At 33.7% G+C, this 19345-nt stretch overlaps 2 protein-coding genes across 2 annotated transcripts in view; both read right to left on the reverse strand.

Moving 5' to 3' along the window:
- The window catches only part of LOC131152722 (uncharacterized), a 32943-nt gene extending 22215 nt beyond the window's left edge, over positions 1-10728 (reverse strand). The window contains exons 1-4 of the mRNA XM_058104549.1: positions 10565-10728; positions 4657-4941; positions 3769-3903; positions 777-833 (exon numbers count right to left, since the gene is read on the reverse strand). Coding sequence (XP_057960532.1) covers positions 777-833; positions 3769-3903; positions 4657-4938 — 474 coding nt within the window. The 5' untranslated portion in view covers positions 4939-4941; positions 10565-10728. The remainder of the gene's footprint in view (positions 1-776; positions 834-3768; positions 3904-4656; positions 4942-10564) is intronic.
- Positions 10729-13494: 2766 nt separating this feature from the next.
- On the reverse strand, positions 13495-19002 carry LOC131152601 (UPF0664 stress-induced protein C29B12.11c). Its single transcript, XM_058104345.1, has 5 exons — positions 18713-19002; positions 15548-15653; positions 14312-14383; positions 14027-14238; positions 13495-13894 (listed from the first exon to the last, which is right to left on the reverse strand). The coding sequence occupies exons 1-5, from the start codon at positions 18820-18822 to the stop codon at positions 13786-13788; spliced, it is 609 nt and encodes a 202-aa protein (XP_057960328.1). The 5' UTR covers positions 18823-19002; the 3' UTR covers positions 13495-13785.
- Between the last annotated feature and the right edge of the window lie 343 nt (positions 19003-19345).

Consider the following 19345-nt stretch of genomic DNA (forward strand, 5'->3'; position numbering starts at 1 on the left):
GTCAAGGTCTTAAACTTCAATTTCGACTCAAATTTCGAAGCTCCAAAAGTGCAGAAGTTTCGATTTTGATTAGAAAAAACAGTGGAAATCAGTAGTAAAGCACAGAATTTTTTTATAAAACTTTAGAAATGGTTAATAGACATAATAATGTAAGTTTTAGGACTAATATGTTACAAGTTAAATACATTTATGTTGTGTATGAGGTGGAAAAGTTGTAATATATTATGTGTATCAAATATATTTGTAAGATAATGTGTGTTAAACATATTCGGTTAATACAAATGAAATTCGTATATCGTTTCAAATTTATTTACTATACAAATAATGGAAATATTATACAAGTAATGATAATTTAGACATAAATGGTTAAATAAAATGTTGTTGCAAGTTTTTTTTTTTTCATATAATTTCAAAAGTTGTCATAATAACCTTTTGTTTCGATAAAAAATAAATTAATTAATTAAGAGAGAAATTTCGCTTCACTCCTAAATCTCTTATTGGAATTCCAAGGAAATTTCATTCTGTAGTTCAGATTTTGACATATTTCACCAAAATTTTGAGATTTCAATAACTTTCAGATGATTCATTGAAATTTCGATGGAAATTATGTACGATGGATATTGACTGCCATTTCGATTTCGAGAATGATGGAAACTGGAAATTTCGATTGAAATTTTGACAATTTCGTGGAAATTTAAGACAATGAGCATAGAGAAATTACATCAAATACAAGAGGGGGTAAAAATGATAGACCTGTAATATGAGAATATGCTTACCTGCTCCATATACTTCCACATTACATTCATAGCGAGGAGATTTCTTCCCATGAACTCCTACACCAGGACATGGTAAATTAATATGTTAAGTGCCAGAACATTGCCTGAGATGATCCAGTATAGTCAGCAAGAATAAAGTTAAAAAAAAAAAAAAATGATGGGAGTCCATAGATAAAAAGTCATGTATTTCAGCAAAGCAATAGCCACAAACCCATAAAATAACAAAAATATGTTATACTTTGGTGAGATCTTGGCATAGAATTTCATTGACATAAGGATCGCATGCTGCAACAAACCCATATGGGCTAAAATGCGAATGCTTGAAGATGGGAATTTTTTTATAATAAACATTTCCTATGCCAAATGGAAACTCTCTAATATAAGCAATTAATCATTGTGTTTGCTTTTTCTATCAGCAGTTCCCCATCTCTTTCCAAACTATCCCAAAGAGTCTGGAAAAAGAATTCATTTTTGTAATAAAATATTTAGTTATTAAAAAATATACAATCATTTGATCAAGCAGATCAAGTATATATATAGAGGCTAACTTTCAGCAAAGAGCTGTAATTTCTTTTCAGGCAAGTTGAATTTCCATGTGTATCCACAACCAATGCTGAGTAGCCTAAATAACACACAGGCCAGCCAAGTTTAGTTGAACCAACTTGGTCTTGGAAAAAGCTTGTCAATCTCAACATTAGGATCTAGATCTCCCCAAGAATATTATTAATATACGACCATAACAGATGAAACCAAATTCACCATGATTACACTTAATGTTTCAGGATATATATGGATATGCATATACATAAGCACATAAACTCTATGTGAGTCAAAACGTGTGCATATAGGGAGAGAGAAGCAAATATAGCACAATTATGTAGTATTGATTCAGAAATACCCAATATGGTTCCCAACGCATAAGGAATTGCTGTGGCCAGCAATGATTTATCTCTTTCCACAAAATTATGTTCAATAGTATACAAAAGAAGCAATAACAAAGTCACAGATATTTAATGAAAGAAGCAAAAGCAATACAGCAAAGGGCAAGCTACAAAAGATACTGAATGAATCTCCCATCATGCAGTAATAATTACACAATAACAACCCCTACAATGGAAATTGTATATGAAAAGAGGTGCTGTTTCCAACAATGAATCATCAATATCCACAAAATTACACTAGCTAGTATATAAAAGAAGCGAACCTAAGACATAAAGTTTAATGGAAGAAATAAAAAGTGATGGTGCAAAGAGGCAAGCAGCATGAACCCCTATCTGTGCAGAAATAATTACCCAATAAACAACCATTGCAGTGGAATTCCAAATGAGATGTCCCATCATAGGTATCACATAAATATGGATTTTGGTGCTTGGCCTTGAGTACAAGTGTTGGGTGATTATGTTCAGGGTGTCTGGCTGTGTCCTGCTTGAATTTTAGAAATGGTGGCACAGTTAAAAGGACTCTAAAATTGGGTTAGGCTGCGCTGGCACATTATATATTATCAAATTAGATGCAAGCAGATGCAACTTTTTGACCTTGTGCAGTTAAAGGTAATTGAAAGATTGCCACTGTACCTAAAAGCTGAAGCTGTTAGGTTGTGGGGCAACAATGTATATCAAGCTTTAAAAATCCCCAGCACATTAGCCCAAATGCAGATGGAGAGAGAAACAAACAACAAGTGACATTGATTACAGGGAATAAGATAATATTTGGCAAATATATAACATCCATAGCTCTAATACCATGTTAGATTACTACTTTACCTAAAAGCTTAGGTTATTAGGATATGGGCCAACAAGACATATCAAGCTTCAACAATATTCAAACCAAAACTAGTTTAATTGGATGTAAAATTATGGTTTCATGCACTTAAAATCTATTTTATACGAAACTTATGACCTTTGGAAGAAAATATCTTTTTGTATATGTTTTGCATAAGTTTACATGATTCGATTCAGCTAGGAGTGTCCAAGATTTGCATCACATGTCAATGCTGATCTCCTGCCATGTCTGCTACCACCACAATACAATACAGATATAGTGGGGAATAAGAAAAAGCTGAAGTAATATAGAAAATGGATATAATGCACAATTTCATGCAAAACTTTATTCTGCAAAGAAATATCAATGGAACAGTAAACCATAAACACAAAGCCAATGAATTAGATTGAGCCTAAAGTTTTGCAGAACAAAGTTGAAATCATCAATTTTATTATTTGAAATCTTTTGTGCAATTAAAAAAGGAGAAAGAAAGAAAAAGGAAAGGGAATTGTCTGAAACAGAAAGTGTTGTTGCAAGTTATTCTAAGTCTACCCCTCTCCCCACTACAACCTCCAAGGTTCTAACATCAACTAAACTAGTTTTATTTAACTCATGTTGCAAGTACTCAAACTATCTTAGCTACCCTTACTTTTTGCAAGTGAAATGCCCAACTTATCCCAGATGTGTTCATTCCTTAATTTATCATTTCCAATTTCCGAGAAAATGAAAAAAGAAAAATAAAATAGATGGGAGGAGAGATTTTTTATTTTTTGATAATAGAAGAAGCTATATTGGATGAGAGAAGAGATAGCCTAAGCCCTACGTTTAATTCAACATGTCTAAAGAAGAAATTAAAAAGACAAAATACAATATAGAACTGCATATATGACGACATATTATGAAGTCTAGGATGAAGTCTTCCATATTATGACGACATAAAAAAAAAATAGAAAAGAGGCCATGTATTGAACTCCCAAATTGATCTTTTGGAGTTGAGAAGAAAACAGTGTGCTAGTTTAAACACAATAATACTGCTCAAATGCTACATAAATCTGAGCATTTTAATGGGATTCATTGGCATTTACACATCCTTCACTCGTCCATCAACAAGTAATCCTTCAGATAAACATCAACGAGAAAAATAAGTAAATAATAGACTCTTTCTTAAAACATGAAATGGAGTTTACTGATATTAGTCCCACATAAATAAACAAGTAACAAAAAGAGGCACCTTCTTAATCAGTTGAACATCATATGACCTCCCATACTTGTTCCTGATAAGAGCTGCAAGATCTATTCCACTAAAGGTAGAGTCATCTGTACCAACAATTCTTTCAAGATTCTCCCTGAGTATTTCACTATTCACCTGAGAAATGTATGGTAACACCATATTTCTTTAATAAGTATTTTTCCTTTGTGTAATTATGCAAACCAAATTCATAATTTCATACATGCACAAATACTAAAGAACACATAAAATAATGGAAGATTTTCTTCTGCAAGAAAAAAATGAATTTACAGATTTCACGAAGAATATTACCAAGATTCTAATATTTTAAATTCAAGTCCCCTCAACCACCATAAAAACAAATCCTCAAATAACAAAGGGTTTAGGGAACTGAACATATTAAACAGTTCCAGCTGCAGTTAGAGGAATGCAGCTGAAAGAAAATATCACTCTTTCTTCAAATTTAAAAAATGAAATTATTTTCTAGGGAAAATATTAGGAGAACAACAGGATGTGATCCCACAGTAGCAGAGCAAAACCTTGAGCTAATTCATCAAACAGTGCAGCCAAAATGCTAGGCCGCTCCATGGATGAATATAGAAATCCAATGATGATCTGAGTCATCTGACCACCCCGTAAATGGCTAAAATTTGAAACCCACATCTGGCTGATGATGTGGGAGAGTGAGAGAGAAAGAGAGGAACAGTTAAGAAGAGGTCCAAACAACTTATGGTTAGGAATTTAAGACGCTCAAGGAAAAATAGAAAAAAATTTAATGATTGTACATCTATATGATGATATGGATGCGCCAAATTCCATTCCAACCCCGTTTTACTCCAAGGTCGTTTTTACTTGGAAAAGTCATATAAAATTGATAAGAATTCAACATACCCCTCCAGTTTCACCTTTAGTACATTCTTTCTCCCAAATATTTTCTTCTGAGTCATCTGGATCCATTTCGTCATCCAGTGTACTCAAACATATAAGTCTATGTCTTCTGGGACCTTGACAGTAACTAGCAATGTGTTGACCTTGGAATACAGTCAATCCTTTGTGAGGGCAGTATGGGCCATGATACCCCAAAAATGGAATCTTGATGATTCTTCCTTTGAAAATATCATTATGAACTCCTAGGGGCCAATTACAGTGGTGACTTGATGTAATGCTCATCATATCCTGCAAATTAGAACACCATTATAGAAAGTTTGAAAAGCAGTTAGTTAAGCTGGCATTTTTTCTTGGTTCATTCAAGAAGCAAATTAAGGTGACTAAAATAGCAGATGAATTCAATGACATGGTTACACATGAACGTAAAGAAAATTTTTACTCAATGTAATGCCTGACTTGGATTTTGTAGAAGTTCGTAGAGCATAAAATAAAATTTTGATGATAAGATATTTCATTATTTGAAACCTGAGAAAGCCAACCCACTCAACTAAGCCAAATGCTTATAAGACTTCAGAAAAAACAGAAAGCGAGATATCCAAATCCTATCACATTTTCTTTTCATCCATGGTCTACAAATCAAATGCAGCAAAGGAGAACAATAAATAGAGGCTGTCAACACGTGCGGACTAGGATCCGATGCCTCGACGTGGGTGATTATCCAAAAATGAATCATTGACCTTTATCATGCAGTTAATAGGTTCACAGAATCACCAGTAACATTTTTTACTTAGAAATGGTTAAGTTCACCTAATTACTATCAATAAATTGGTCTCTAGCTAATCATAGGGGCTAAGGAACTGATAGTTTGTAGTCTACATAACAAAGTAAGTTCAAGAGTTCAGTTATGTGAGGGGAAGGTATTAGCATCCCCTACACACCTATTCTTTCAAACAGTACCATGATAAACTTGAGTTGTTCAAACATTAATCAAGGATGGTATTTGATTCTTTAGTAAATTAGGTTACCTTTTCTTTTAATATTGTTGCATAACTTCCATCTTACAACCATCGGGTACCTCATCAAAGTTATAAGGCTTCCCTCATCTCAAGAATCCCATGAAAAACAACATCATGCCTCTTCGGGGTTCTATCGTCAGATTCATTGATTAAATCTTTTGATTTCATTCAATTTGGATTCAGTTTCAAACTTTTATGGGAATTTTAAAACATGCTATGCCACAGCTTACCATATTCCAAATTCATGGACAAATGCATCCATGTTACTTGTAAAATGACAAATTACATATTTGCGAAATGAAATAAATTAAACATGCATACTTATCATCCAATTTAGACAAGTTAAATCATGCAATCACACATCACGTTACATGAGAAATTGAATCAATAAGCATATTTAGTCCCACACACACAAAAAATGAGTAGAATCAACCTTTTATGCACAAAGTACAAACAAAACCAATTTACCATTGAACTTCCCTTTTCTATTTCTACCTCTCAGACCTTAATCTAAGGAGTAAGGTCACACCAAGGCCCAAAACACTCATAAAACTGCAATGGCCTAGTAGAAATCAACTAGGAAATTTTTAGTATAAAACAATTTATGATGATAAAAAATAGGATAAAATAAGCAAATAAAATAAATAAACTAATAAAAAAGGAAAATACAGTAGAAAATCCTAGCAAAAATGAAAAATTTTCAAGACATTTTATTTTTTTAAAGAAAACAATTTTTTGAGTTAGAAAAAACAAGTTTTAAATTAAAATATCTAAATAAATAGAAAATAAATATAAATATAAATAAATTGAAAAAAATTATGAATATTGTACTTAAATAAAAAAATCAATTTTTTTCTAGTTTTCCCACATTTTTTTTGGATTCTTTTTTTTACTAAAAGAAACTATTTTAAAATTAATTTTGAGAATAAAATAGAATAAAAAAATGGAAAATAAATAAAAAAGGACTAGTCGACTGGTTTGCATTCTTTAAGGAGATGGGCCTAGAAGCCCCTCTGTGGTTGTCTTCTCCAGTGGGTCCTTTGTGAACCCGCTAGAACCCTACGGCTACCGTCACCTTCTCCCCCCACTTCCGGCCACTCTAATGCCGGAAAACAGCAGCATTTGTCGCCATTCAAACCCTAAGAGCCCTCTGACCCTTATAGAACCTCCAAAAACTCCCCAAAACTCATTTGAATGGGCTTCTCTCCAACCAACCTTTCCGTTGCTGGCATTTATTTTCTCAAGGTTCCATGGGTATTTTAGCTTCCTGCAACTTGTTTCCCACCCTAAATGAACCCATGAATCTTCCCCCAACCTCCATACATGTGAAAAATCACACAAACCCTTTTTTTTTTTTTCTCAAATCAAACGCCAAAACGATCTATTAAACAACACATCCACACAAACACCAATCTCAGACAGCAGTTGCAGCATCTTGGAACACCAACCTTGCCTACACAATGCACATGAGAAGAAAAACAGAAGATTTGAACCATATAACAATCAAAATCTCAATTTTCTGTACACGATCATGATAAAAAATCAATCTTTAAACCCTAGGATCAAGAAATATCATCATGCAAGCATATTTTAAAGGCTCTACTTAACAAAAAATGTACCATGTCCTTTTCTTCGAAACCTTTGAAAAACAAGGTTTGGAGGATCTTGACTCTTAATCTTCTCTCTAAATCCCACTATTGACCCTTGCAAGAGACTCTTTTTCCCAAGGATCTTGGCAGCTACTGTTGGAGCTTTCTTCCTTTCTCTTCTTCTAGCTCACTCTTTCTCTATCCCTCATTCTCTACATGAACATATGTTCTCCTCAATGTGTGTGCCTTTCTTTGAGTTGAACGTGTGCCCACCTTTTATGCTTTTAAGTTCCTTTAATTAGAGCAAGTTTACAGTTTTAAGCTTTTTCACCCTCATCTTTCTAAAACATCCTTAATAGCTACCAAGCTTCCTTCCTTGTCCTAAATGGGAGTTTGAGCACTCCCATCACCCTACCCTCAGTTAAAATTCCAATTAAAACAAGGATAACACCTAATTTTAACAAATAATGACTCTAAACCATGAAATCGAGGCTGCAAAGTGTTCTAGACCAATGATTCACGCATTGAAACGCCGGAGGGAGAGCAAGTCTCTAATTAACCGTTCTAGATTTAAATTCACCCCTTGATTATGCAACTGATGGATGAAAGAGAAAGCCCATTAACATCAATAAAGGGGGAGGATAAAAAGCAATATTCACTCAAATTTCTCACTCACGATTTCAATCTATCCCACCCACGCAATCACATCTTTGCCCTTCACCCAATTGGATCTTCTCTCATACCCTCACAATCTCATAGACATACATAGTTATAAAGCCACAAAAAACTAAGCCCAATTAGACAAGGAAGACCTTGTCCTTCAAGAACAGCAGCAAACAACAACCAACTCAGAAGTCCCATTACGTGGCATCGACCATATGAATCCTCTTGTATCATTGTGCACAATCTTGAATAACATCCACAAAAAGTTAAAAGCGTTCTCAAATCCTTACTCGATCTAGGTTACTATAGGTCTATCCTTCCCCCTCCTAGTGCCCCTAACAACAACTAAATCACAGCTCGTGACGCACTATATACTCGACATTGCAAGTGCCAAAGCTTTTTTTTACCACCATTCCTTTATCTTATCTACTTCATGTGCCACAACTACGTTTCAGCACACTGTCTTACTTCATCTTTTAAAGTCATACCACCCATACATTTTATCATTCACATTTATGAAATGTCACTATTTGGATATGTTGACTCTTATCTGCCAACATTCATATCCACATTATAGTTAGTCTATAGAACATTGTTTTGTAAAGATATTCTACAATCACGCAACATGCCCTACCCACATCTCTATTTTATACAACCTATCTTAACACGATGCATCGCATATCCAAGGTACCAAAATCTATAGGTACTAAGAAATTTCTTGGCCATCAAATTTAATATTTTTTTTTCATTATTCATCATAGAACTACTAAAATCACATTTCAAGTATTCTATCGTGCTTTTATTATCTTGAAAACTCAAGTTTCTAAAGCTTCTCTACATAATTCTAATTTCTATTGTACTCCACTTATAGTTTCATCCATCATACAATATCTCCACAAACAACATTCGCCATGGAACCTAATTATTTATGTTCTTTGTAAGTTCATCCACAACTCAAGAAAAAAGATATGGACACAAGAAAAACCCTTGATGTTACACATATAGTGAAAATTAGATCTGATAGTTATCATTACTTCGTAGTACATATCCTCCTTTATGACATCTATATACCTACTATCAACTCCGTTTTTTTATAGAACCCGCCATAGGTCTTCCTTGGGAACCTTATTATGAGTTTCCTCTAAGTCAATAAAAACCACGGCAAGTCCCTCTTCATGTCCATAAACTTTAGCACTGATTCTCTTAGTACATATATAGTCACTATGATTGATCTTTGGGCTAAAACAAAACTAATTTTCTAAAATTATTTTTGAACTTTTTTTTATAACAAAGAGGCTGTGACACACCTAGTGCAGCAACCCATGTGACGGTGTATCCACTTAAATACAAGTTTGATCTCATGAAGAGATCACTCAAAACGTTTGAGTTGACAACTCGCCCCAGAGCTTGAACTTATTCTATAAGCAATCGAAAACCATTTCTAATCTTACTTTGTTATCAGAAGTTTCATCTTATTTCTCATAAGTTTAATTTCATGATAGCTACTACAATTTTGAAATATTTTTCCTCCATTCTTCTCACATTTTCTTAAACTTTTACAATTTGTTAAATAAACAATTAACCAAATAATCCCATTATTTTCTAAGCACTTCCAAACTTCAAGAGGGATGTTATCCAATCCAATAGCTTGTTCATTTTTCCAAACTCCACCTGCTTATATACTAAATATTTTCACACATAGTTGTTCCCAAGCCTAGGTAAAAGAGGAGGGTAGTATTAGGTAGCTAACAGCCAACATAAAACTTATAAGATCGATATGAAATGAATCCTTACCAATTGACCATGATCGTGTAAATCAATGGAAAAATATTCATGTAGCCAAGCCCACCTAGAGGGATTTAAGGTTTGGTTTATTATTGTTTAAATTTGTAGGTAAATCCTAGTTCTCTATTATTTTTCTCGTTTTTCAATTCTAACTTCAAGCCTTCAACTTTTTTTTTATTAAATAGCCTACTTAGATAAGTTCTTCATCTTTCTTCTATATATTCTTCTTTCACTAAAACATTATCGTCTTATTATTATTATTTTCTTCTTTCACTAAAACACTATTGTCCTTACTTAGATAAGTTCATCGAAGTCTTTCAGTTTGAATATGTCTTTTTTTTTTTTCCCATCTTTAGTACTAAGCTACATGTAGTTGGTCCAAGCCCAAATAAAGTACGAGGGTTGCATTAGGTATCTAACAACTAGTGTAAAACTTGTGGCATCTCAATTATGTGAATCTTTACCAATTATCCTTCAAGCACTGAGAATACTCCGAATTTTGAGAACTTCTAAAAAAATGAACTTTCCTGCTCAAACTAGAAATTTGAGAAATATTCCCACATCTAATTAACCAAGGGGGAATCATTAATGCGTGCCCAAGTGTAGAAAATTTGATTTTTTTCAAGAAAAATAAAAAGATCCTAAATTAAAAAAGAATGGAAAGATAGTTGGCCTAAGTAAGAAGCAAAACTAATTGAAGTCAGACATGAAAGAAAGAGAGGAATCTCCAAAGCCAAAATAGGCGATTTAAGAACAGAACACAGATCAGAATAAATATATATATATATACGAAACAATCGAATAAACTAGACGTACAAGAAATAGCCCAAAAGAGAAGAAAGATTTTCTGAAGAGAACCTGGTGATTAGCCGAGAGAGCTCGGCAGACAGATGCAGTTTTGAATCCACACGAAATTCCGGCGGAATTCGACAACAGGGGCGTAGGGAGAATGTATTTCTCTTTCTCCCTCCCTTTCTCTAAGAAAAGAAAGATGGGGACCGGGAGGCATACCAGAGCCTCAAACGAACTTTTAAGATGACGAAGGAAGTAACTAAATTAAAACTACTTTTTTTTTTTTTTAACATACCAGCGAAAGCCGTGCGGGAAAAACTTAAAATAATAAAAAAAGGGGTTAAAAAATAAGCCATCTAAATCAATTTTTTAACTATATTTTATTTATTAAGGATATATTTAGTCATTTTATTTTCATAAAATATATATAATAAATTATTTTATAACAATATAATTATTTAAGCTTTTTTTTTAAATTATTGTCATCCATCCTCCTTTTTGGTTTATGGGAGCATGTTTCGATGCACTTCTTAGGTTCCATCTTACATCGGGACTATAAGGTTGTTTAGTGGAAATATCATGATTTTTCTTGCATTGTTTGAGGCTTTTCATTCTCCTAGACAAAGAGACTATCAACTGTAGGCTACTCTCCTTAATGGCGTATGGGTCACGCTCAAGTAAGACCTAAACATTCTCCACCAAGGTCATCATCTGATCCTACATCACTTGGAACTATTGTTAGGTAATGATCATGTGATTGAGTAGAATTGAGTTCCTCCTAAATGTTTAGATGAGAGAACATGGAAACATGCTCTCAACATTCTTCAATGTGAGTCTTTCCTTTCTTTTTTACATTGGTACAAGAATAAGACATGGCTTTTTATTTTACATTTTTATAGACTAGACCAAATTATTGGAATGAAATTTGGTTGGGCACTCCATGGTCATTCATCTGCACTATGTCCTAGTTATCCATCCAAATAGTATAGAGGTGACCAAAGTAAAGTTTTGAGAAAAAACCCTATGATGCTTAAGTTGTGATTTAAGGAGAGCGCATAGAATAATTAAGGTTTTCTTTACTACTTATCTTTCTATTTGGTCATTGCTTTCCTATATAGGAGGTCATGCGTAACGTAACTACTCTCTCTCCATTATCAAATTTCTCTCTATTAGCATCGAGTCATATGAGGTGATCATAGGGGGCTTCTTTCATCCCTTCTCCTTGATTTCTTAGGCCCATTATAAGAATCTCCCGTAATGGAACCCGTCCAATTCATTTTAAACCCAAGTAGTTGACTTGGGCCCCAATTAAGTGGGCCACATCCCCTTTTTCTCCATTTTCCTATACAGAATTTTGAAAGATAACAAGGGTAAAATTATGTACTAATTTTTGTCACAAGAAAATTATCATGAAAAAGTTCTTTTTACCTTTATAAATAGTGTTGTATATTACATGCTCTCTAAAATCTCTTTATTTGGATTAAAAGTTTTGTTTGGGAAGAGAAAAGTAGTAAATAAGAAGGAAATTCATTTTTCCATTATATTTTCTTTCTGTACCAAATACTACTAAAAATAAAAATATATTCTAATACAATTAAAAAATTAATGTTAATGGTATGTAAAATTAGAATTTTGTTCATCGATTTGGTATATTTTTTTATATTTATTTTAATATAATTAATTTTTTTTTAAAAAAAATAAATGCTAATGATGTATAATAAGATCAAAATTTTATTCATCGATTTGGTTTTTTTTTTTTATTTCAAATTTTTCTTGATAACCAAACATGAAAATGTAAGCTCTTTTATTCATTTTTTTTTTTTAAATTCCAAACAAATCTTAGAAGCTTATAAGGGTAAAATTATCAACAAAATTTTGTCATAGGAAACTACGGTAACATTTAGTTGGCTATTGTCCTGGGTAACTTGCAAGGTACCCGTCACAAACATACATGGCAACGGGAAAAGGAAGGATTAATCATGAATCAAGTGAAGGTTTCTAAGACTTTTTAATTAGAGAGAGAAAGCATCGTTTCTAAGTGGAAAATATTTTACAAAAAAAAGTCGAGCTGTCATATTTGAAAGTTTCACCTTTATAAATAGAATGTCTGTATTATGAGAATATTTTTATGTTATAAGATTCTTGAAAATATATACAAAATGCTTATAAACTAACATTTTAATATATATACCCTTTTATCTTTAGCTTGTGTAGAACATAAAATAAGCTTACTAAGAATATCAAATTAAATCCATGTACTGGCACTTTTAACCATCTTAAATAAGAAAAAAATATTCGTTTGATAATCATGTTATTTTATTTCCAACTGCCTTCTAACTTTCATGCTCTAATAATTTACTGTCATACTATAATAGTGTAATATAATATATTATGAAAAAAATAATGTCAAAATAGTATAAAAATCTTAGAATTAAAACTTGCAACTTTTGAAGTCTGAAATCTTAAGTTTGAAACCAAGGGGGCGATAAGGAATATAGAAGTCACTTATTGAATTGCTCAATTGTGTTGTCAAAATCATATAGGCCTTCAATTTCAAAAAATGTAAAGACTATTTTATCACAAAAATAAGATGTCCATTAATAGAATTCTCATGGAAAATACTGCATCAAATCTCCTATCTTAAAAGAATCCCTTAATTTTAGGAAAAGTGAATTTTTTGTTGCATCATTTTTTTATAGCCCTAACCCTATCTTTGTGCGTTTGGAATATAAATCATAAATTTAAGTTTATGTGAATTTAAGTAAAATGTAATATAAATAGTGTCGAATTTTTTTTTTTTTTTCCAAACGCACTACCCAAATCTAATACTCAAAATCTATTTACAGAGCCTGCATAACAACAACGCCAAATGCAGGTTCCACAAGTTCCAAGTTCCATCTCACTGGACTTCCAAAACAAGGCCTATAACTTGATCTACGGACCCTAATGTGGGCAGCATTCTATTCTAAAGCATCGAATTCACATGTACTTCATGCTTACATAAAACAGCCGGGTATATACATATCACAAGTAATTTCATAATATCACGAGAAGAATAACCACGCAAATAACCCTGATACAAACACCTGCCGATCCAAAATCAATAGAAACGCTTACAGAAAGGAGAATAGACTAGAGAGATGAAAGACTCCTAATTACATATATACTTTATCAGATGCAGAATTCATGGTACCATCCCTTAGTAAGAGGGTATACATGACCCAGAAAGTGCACTCTATAGTTGGTTGTCAAACATGGAATCTTTCCCAAGTAGGCAAGGGTTTGAATCACATGGCGCGTTCACCCGGCTGGGATTGGTATGCACGTCGCCTCAGCTGAGACTCTGAATTGGGCTGCTGCAAGTAGATCCTCGTTGGGTCGTTCGGATCAACGTATCTGCAAAAAGTGGGGAAAGAAAAGAAATGAAATTTAATTGACAATTTCTTTCCATACAACCCATCCCCTGTGTTTGGGATGGCAGGAGCAGCAGGCGGGGACCTAAATCTTAGCAAATTAAATGCCACTTACGCGTGTCTCATCATTTCATCAACAGGAGTCTGTGCAGCCTGCAAAGGATCCAAACGAGGCCCTGGCCCCATACTGAATTGTTGATTGTACTGTCTAACTGAGGATATCAAGTTGAAAAAGAGGGGTATGAAAGTCCCACAACCCCCTTCCTTGAACGAAATCTTAATTGGATAAGCAGCATAAAGAGCTCTGTGCTCAGTTTCTGGAACTACCTGCAAATGTCATGTTAATCCTAGAAAAAAGTAGCTACAGAAAAGCATTGAAGACATCTAGGCAAGTACTTACAGGCTCAACTTTTCCAGAAATATTGTTGCAGAAAAATATAGGCTGGTTGAATTTTTCTTCACGTACATAGAGCTGATTAACACAACAAATGAATGTCAGTAAAGAAACATATATATGTGTGTGTGTGTGTGTGTGTGTGTGTGTTTTGTGCTATATGAATTTCCCCAACAGATTACAACCACTACCATCCCAAAAAAGAAGTCCACCACAATACAGTAAAAATCAGTGGCCATGATGTCCCAAAAAGCAATCATTTTAGATTTCTTGAACCTATTGTTCAAAAACAAATGAAGATGGAAGATAATGATACAAATTGAATTAGAACAGGATGGATGAAGTGGAAGAATGCTGTTGAAGTATTGTACAATTTTTAAGGTTCCCATTAAGTTGAAGGGTCAGTTTCCTAGGACAACCGTAAGACCACCTATTGCTTTGTGGTTTGGAGTCTTGGACAATAAAAAAGAAGTTGACAAAACTTGAAACAAGAACTTTATAATGGATGGTTGTACACATGAACAAAGATAAATAAAATGCATGGACAATTGTAAAAAGGTGGGGTTGGCAGCAATATCAATGGTAGACAGGTCGAGAGAAGGTTGTTTGAACTGTAATCAGCCGAAACCTTAGGATGTCCCCACCAGGGAGAACAAAATGCTCCATTTGGACGAAGTCAAACCAGAAGGATGGCCTAAAATAACTAGGTTAGATACAATGTGCGAGGATAAGTGGGGGTTTTTTCGAAATGTTGGTTTTGGATCAGCTGAAAATGGAGAAAAAATAATCATATAACTAGCTCCAAATAGTTTGGGACTTCGGCTAATTCTTAGTCGATTTCAAGTTGTTATAAATATCAAAAAGAGCATCCCCAGGCCACAGGTCATTGTCAGAGAGTAAGCAGCCTTACCCCTGTTTTTTTATGCAAAGAGGCTGTTTCCTTGGACTTGAACCTGTGACCAAATGGTCACAAACCCTTTGTTGTTATAAATATCAACCAACTCAAATTTTCCCCAAAATCGTGTCATTGGGATTAAAGAATCTAAAATAATAAAAGCTTAGGACCACCAAAGCTTTATTATAGTCAAGCCTCCAAACAACCATAAGCACAAACATGTCTGCATTTGACCCATCATTTTTATAATGTTGCTTAAGGTTTATTTCACTTAATGTCAAAAGAATTTCTACGAAAATGGGGCAATCAAATTAAGGTAGATGCAGCTGAGAGTAAGTATTCCATACCAGAGGCATATCAAAAGCAAAAAAACTGCCCATTGGTTTATTTGCAACGAAGACCATTCGTATATTTGACAGGTATATTGTTCCCTTCGCTTTAATATGACCATATCTGCTCATTGGACGCAAAATAGTTAGTTTTTGGAACTCGAATAATGGATCTTTTGAAAAGAGAGAAAAACGCGCGCGCACACAAAAAATAAGGAACTTTCACAATTAATATCATGGGGCTGCTTGACGATCAAAATGACAATGTAAGTATTAAAATTTTAAAAAACAACAGCTTTTTGGCTGATCATCATAAATACAAGAAAATTAACTATATTCATTTAGCACAACTTTCCAAACATGCACAGGATATTGATACATGATTATTTTTCTTTGATAGCACAGGATAATGATACATGATCGAGCATGATCGTACATATGCACCAAAAAGGAGAAAAAAAAAAGGAAGAAGAAAAGAATTGGTCCTACATAGAAATCATATTCATAAGATTGAATAATCCAATTTGTTAAAATAAAAAAAAAGGAGGAAAGAATATCCAATAAAACATGACCCTCAAAGGAGGGGTGGGCATACTGTGGAGCAATGGGGCCACTGGCCTCAATTACCCCACCCATGTTTGTTTAGCAAAATGTCAAATGAACTTTCAATCTGGTCTAGATTATTTGAAAAGGAATCACAGAAGTTAATGATGCATAGGAGTAAAGATAAATGTTTGGGATTTTAGCATATTCATTGTAACCAACAATAACTACTACAATCCAGCCTTAAGTCCCACCAGGTTTGGTCTCAGCTACATGGATCCTTAATCTGCCAATCTACTGGCATGGGCAGAATCTTCTAACAAATGGAGGACTGTTTAATCCTTATTATCTTAATCCAAGTTATTCTAAATCTGCCCCTCATCAACTTCCACTAGTTCATTAATTGACTTATGTAGCAAGTGCCCATTTCAGGAAGTGTTGTACTACTTCAAAATGCTAGAAAATTAAGCCCCCTCAAAATCTCAAATCTCCCTGTTTTTCTCTCATTGTTCATGTATACTGCCAATTTCTCTCACATTTTCAGTAAATTCCCAATTTAAGTGCTAGGACTGTGTTGTGTGAATATACAATACCTTTAAAATTAAAAAGGGAAGTTTCAGATGATGGTTACAACTCAGGAGTGGGCATTAAATTAGAGCAAGCATCTGGGGAAAATTAAATAAAGAAAGTGCAGCTAAGAAGGTTTAGACACATGCAAATTAGAGCAAATAGTGCACCAATGAAGAAAAGTGATTTAGTTGATCTTAGAGCTGCAGAAGTAGAAAGGATAGACCAAGAATAATTTGGCTAAGGTAATAAATAAGAACTCGACAACCCTCCAACTTTACAAGTATATTGACCAAAATTATGTAAAAATAGGATAGAATATATGAAATGTAATTTTAGTAGTGATAGGAGGAATATTGGAGACAAAGTTAAACTTGATGATCAAGAAATAAATAGCGCTTGTAGATTTCAATACCTTGGATCTATTATGCAAGCTAAAGGAGAGATTGAAGAAGATGTAATGCATAGAGTTAAAGCAAGTTGGGTAAAATTGAGAAGTGCTTCAAGTGTGCTCTGTGATCGTAGAATACCCTTAAAATTGAAAGGTAAGTTTTATAGGGCAGCTATAAGACTAGCTATGCTATATGGATTGAAATGTTGGGCGACAAAGAAATATAATATCCAAAAAGTAAAAGTTACCAAGATGAGAATGCTTAGATGGATGAGTGGTATAACATTGAAAGATAAATTAAGGAATGAACATATTCACGGTAAGTTAGGTGCAGCTCCTATAAATGATAAGATAAGGGAGGGACGACTTAGATCGTATGGACACTTACAACATAGGTCACATAGTGCATCAACGAGGAAGAGTGAGTTAGTTACTGTGGGAGGCGGTAGAAGGGGTAGAGGTAGACCTAAAATAAATTGGAAAGAGATAATGAATAAGGATTTAATATCTTTGAATCTATCAAAAGAAATGGTCCATGATTGCATAAATTGGTGGAAAATGATTCATATAGCCGACCTCACCTAGTGGGACTTAAGGCTTGGTTCTATTGTTGTTGTTGTTGGTATATAGCCAAACCCACATGGTGAAATTCAAAAACCTTGGTGGTGGTAGTTGTGGTTATCATTGTTGTTCCTCTCACAACTTCATCCTTAATCCCCAATCCTTTTGTTTTTTTTTTCAACATTTACACAATGTTTTCTCACAGTGCATAAGAAGTAGGAATCCGGGGTGATTACTGTGAATTTCATTCCTCTCTTTAGCAGTGTGTAATAGTATCAGAACCCCAAAAAACTGTCGCATATCGATCACAGCTTCTATTTGAAACCACTGACTACTAAAAGACAATCTGAGATGTCTGCAGAACACAATCAATGCACTTCTGAAGGAGAAGTGGGTTTATGTTTTCGACATCTTCAATGGTCCAGTCAAGCCACAAAGTTCGGTTAGAAATTCAGGCGGCTAAGCATTTTTATATGCCCTATCTTCAATGCCATGCCAGAAGACTAATAAAATGTTTTGTAACAAAACATAAATCATGCTAGTAACCAAAGTAAGACACATTCCCAATAGACTACTAGTACTGCAGGCAATCTGTGGAAAAACATCATAGAGAAAATGTACAAAAAGATCATAGAGAGAATTATTAAACGAACTTCATATAATAGTATTTCACTTAAAGAAATGCTGGAAACTCTTCTCTACTTACGGACAGGTTTAAAAGCAATTGTATCCATCAAGTCCAAGACATTCTGAGTGGTTAAAAACTTCCGAGAAACTAAGAACTTGAAATATAACAGATTTCACAGGAATTACGGATTAGGAAGTACATTTATCATTTAAAATAATAGTATAAAGATCATGACAAGGCATCAAAAGGTTCCCTTCCAAATAAACGAAAGGCTATCCAGAATCAATTATGACTGAATAAATAGACAATGAACTTCAACCACTAAGGCAAATGGTTAATAACGAAGCAAAAGGAGAAAGATTCAACATGCAAGGCAGAAAATTCTAGCTTTCATAATTTTCTACAGCAATAATTGAACGAAAAATAACAGAACGGAACGCATGGACATCAATTCAAAAACAAGAAGAAGAAGAAGAAGAAGAAGAATACAGACGCAGGAATCTTATCGACTTCGAATTCCACGCCTTCTCTGCACAACACAAACATCTCGTTATCGAAAGGGACCGGCATCCCGTTTGGAAACAATTGAGGGTTCAGAGCCATTCCCCTCCTCTTTCTCTTTGTCTTTCTCTTTCAGTTTCTGGAATTGGAGAATTAGGGCTTGAATGTATCGTGTTGTTGGGTAGCGTGGCAAAAGCGAGCTGGCGGAGACGGCAAGGGAGGCGGTTTTATGCTATTTACGGTGGAAGCTTCCAGGCGTGCGTGCAACGCTGCATCAACAATTTTTTGCATATGATTCCTTCTTAAAATTAATATGTGATTATGTGTTTGAAGTTTAAATTTAAATTTTTTTTTAAATAATCTTTTTTTTAAGATTAAAAGACACTTAAATTTGACAAAAATGTAAGAAATATTTTAAAATTTTTTTAAATGTTTAGAAAAGTTTGTCATTTTATCAAATCTGAGGGGAATCCACGTCTTTTATCCTATTTTTTTATTATATATTTTTAAAATAAAAATTATTTTAATATAATTTAACTTAAAAAATAAAATATTAATGATGTGTAAAATTAGCTTTTTTACCGACTGATTTGTTACATATTTTATTAATCAATACCCATGCTAT

This window comes from Malania oleifera, chromosome 4 (genome assembly GCF_029873635.1).
Source record: "Malania oleifera isolate guangnan ecotype guangnan chromosome 4, ASM2987363v1, whole genome shotgun sequence".
NCBI classification, from domain to species: domain Eukaryota; kingdom Viridiplantae; phylum Streptophyta; class Magnoliopsida; order Santalales; family Ximeniaceae; genus Malania; species Malania oleifera.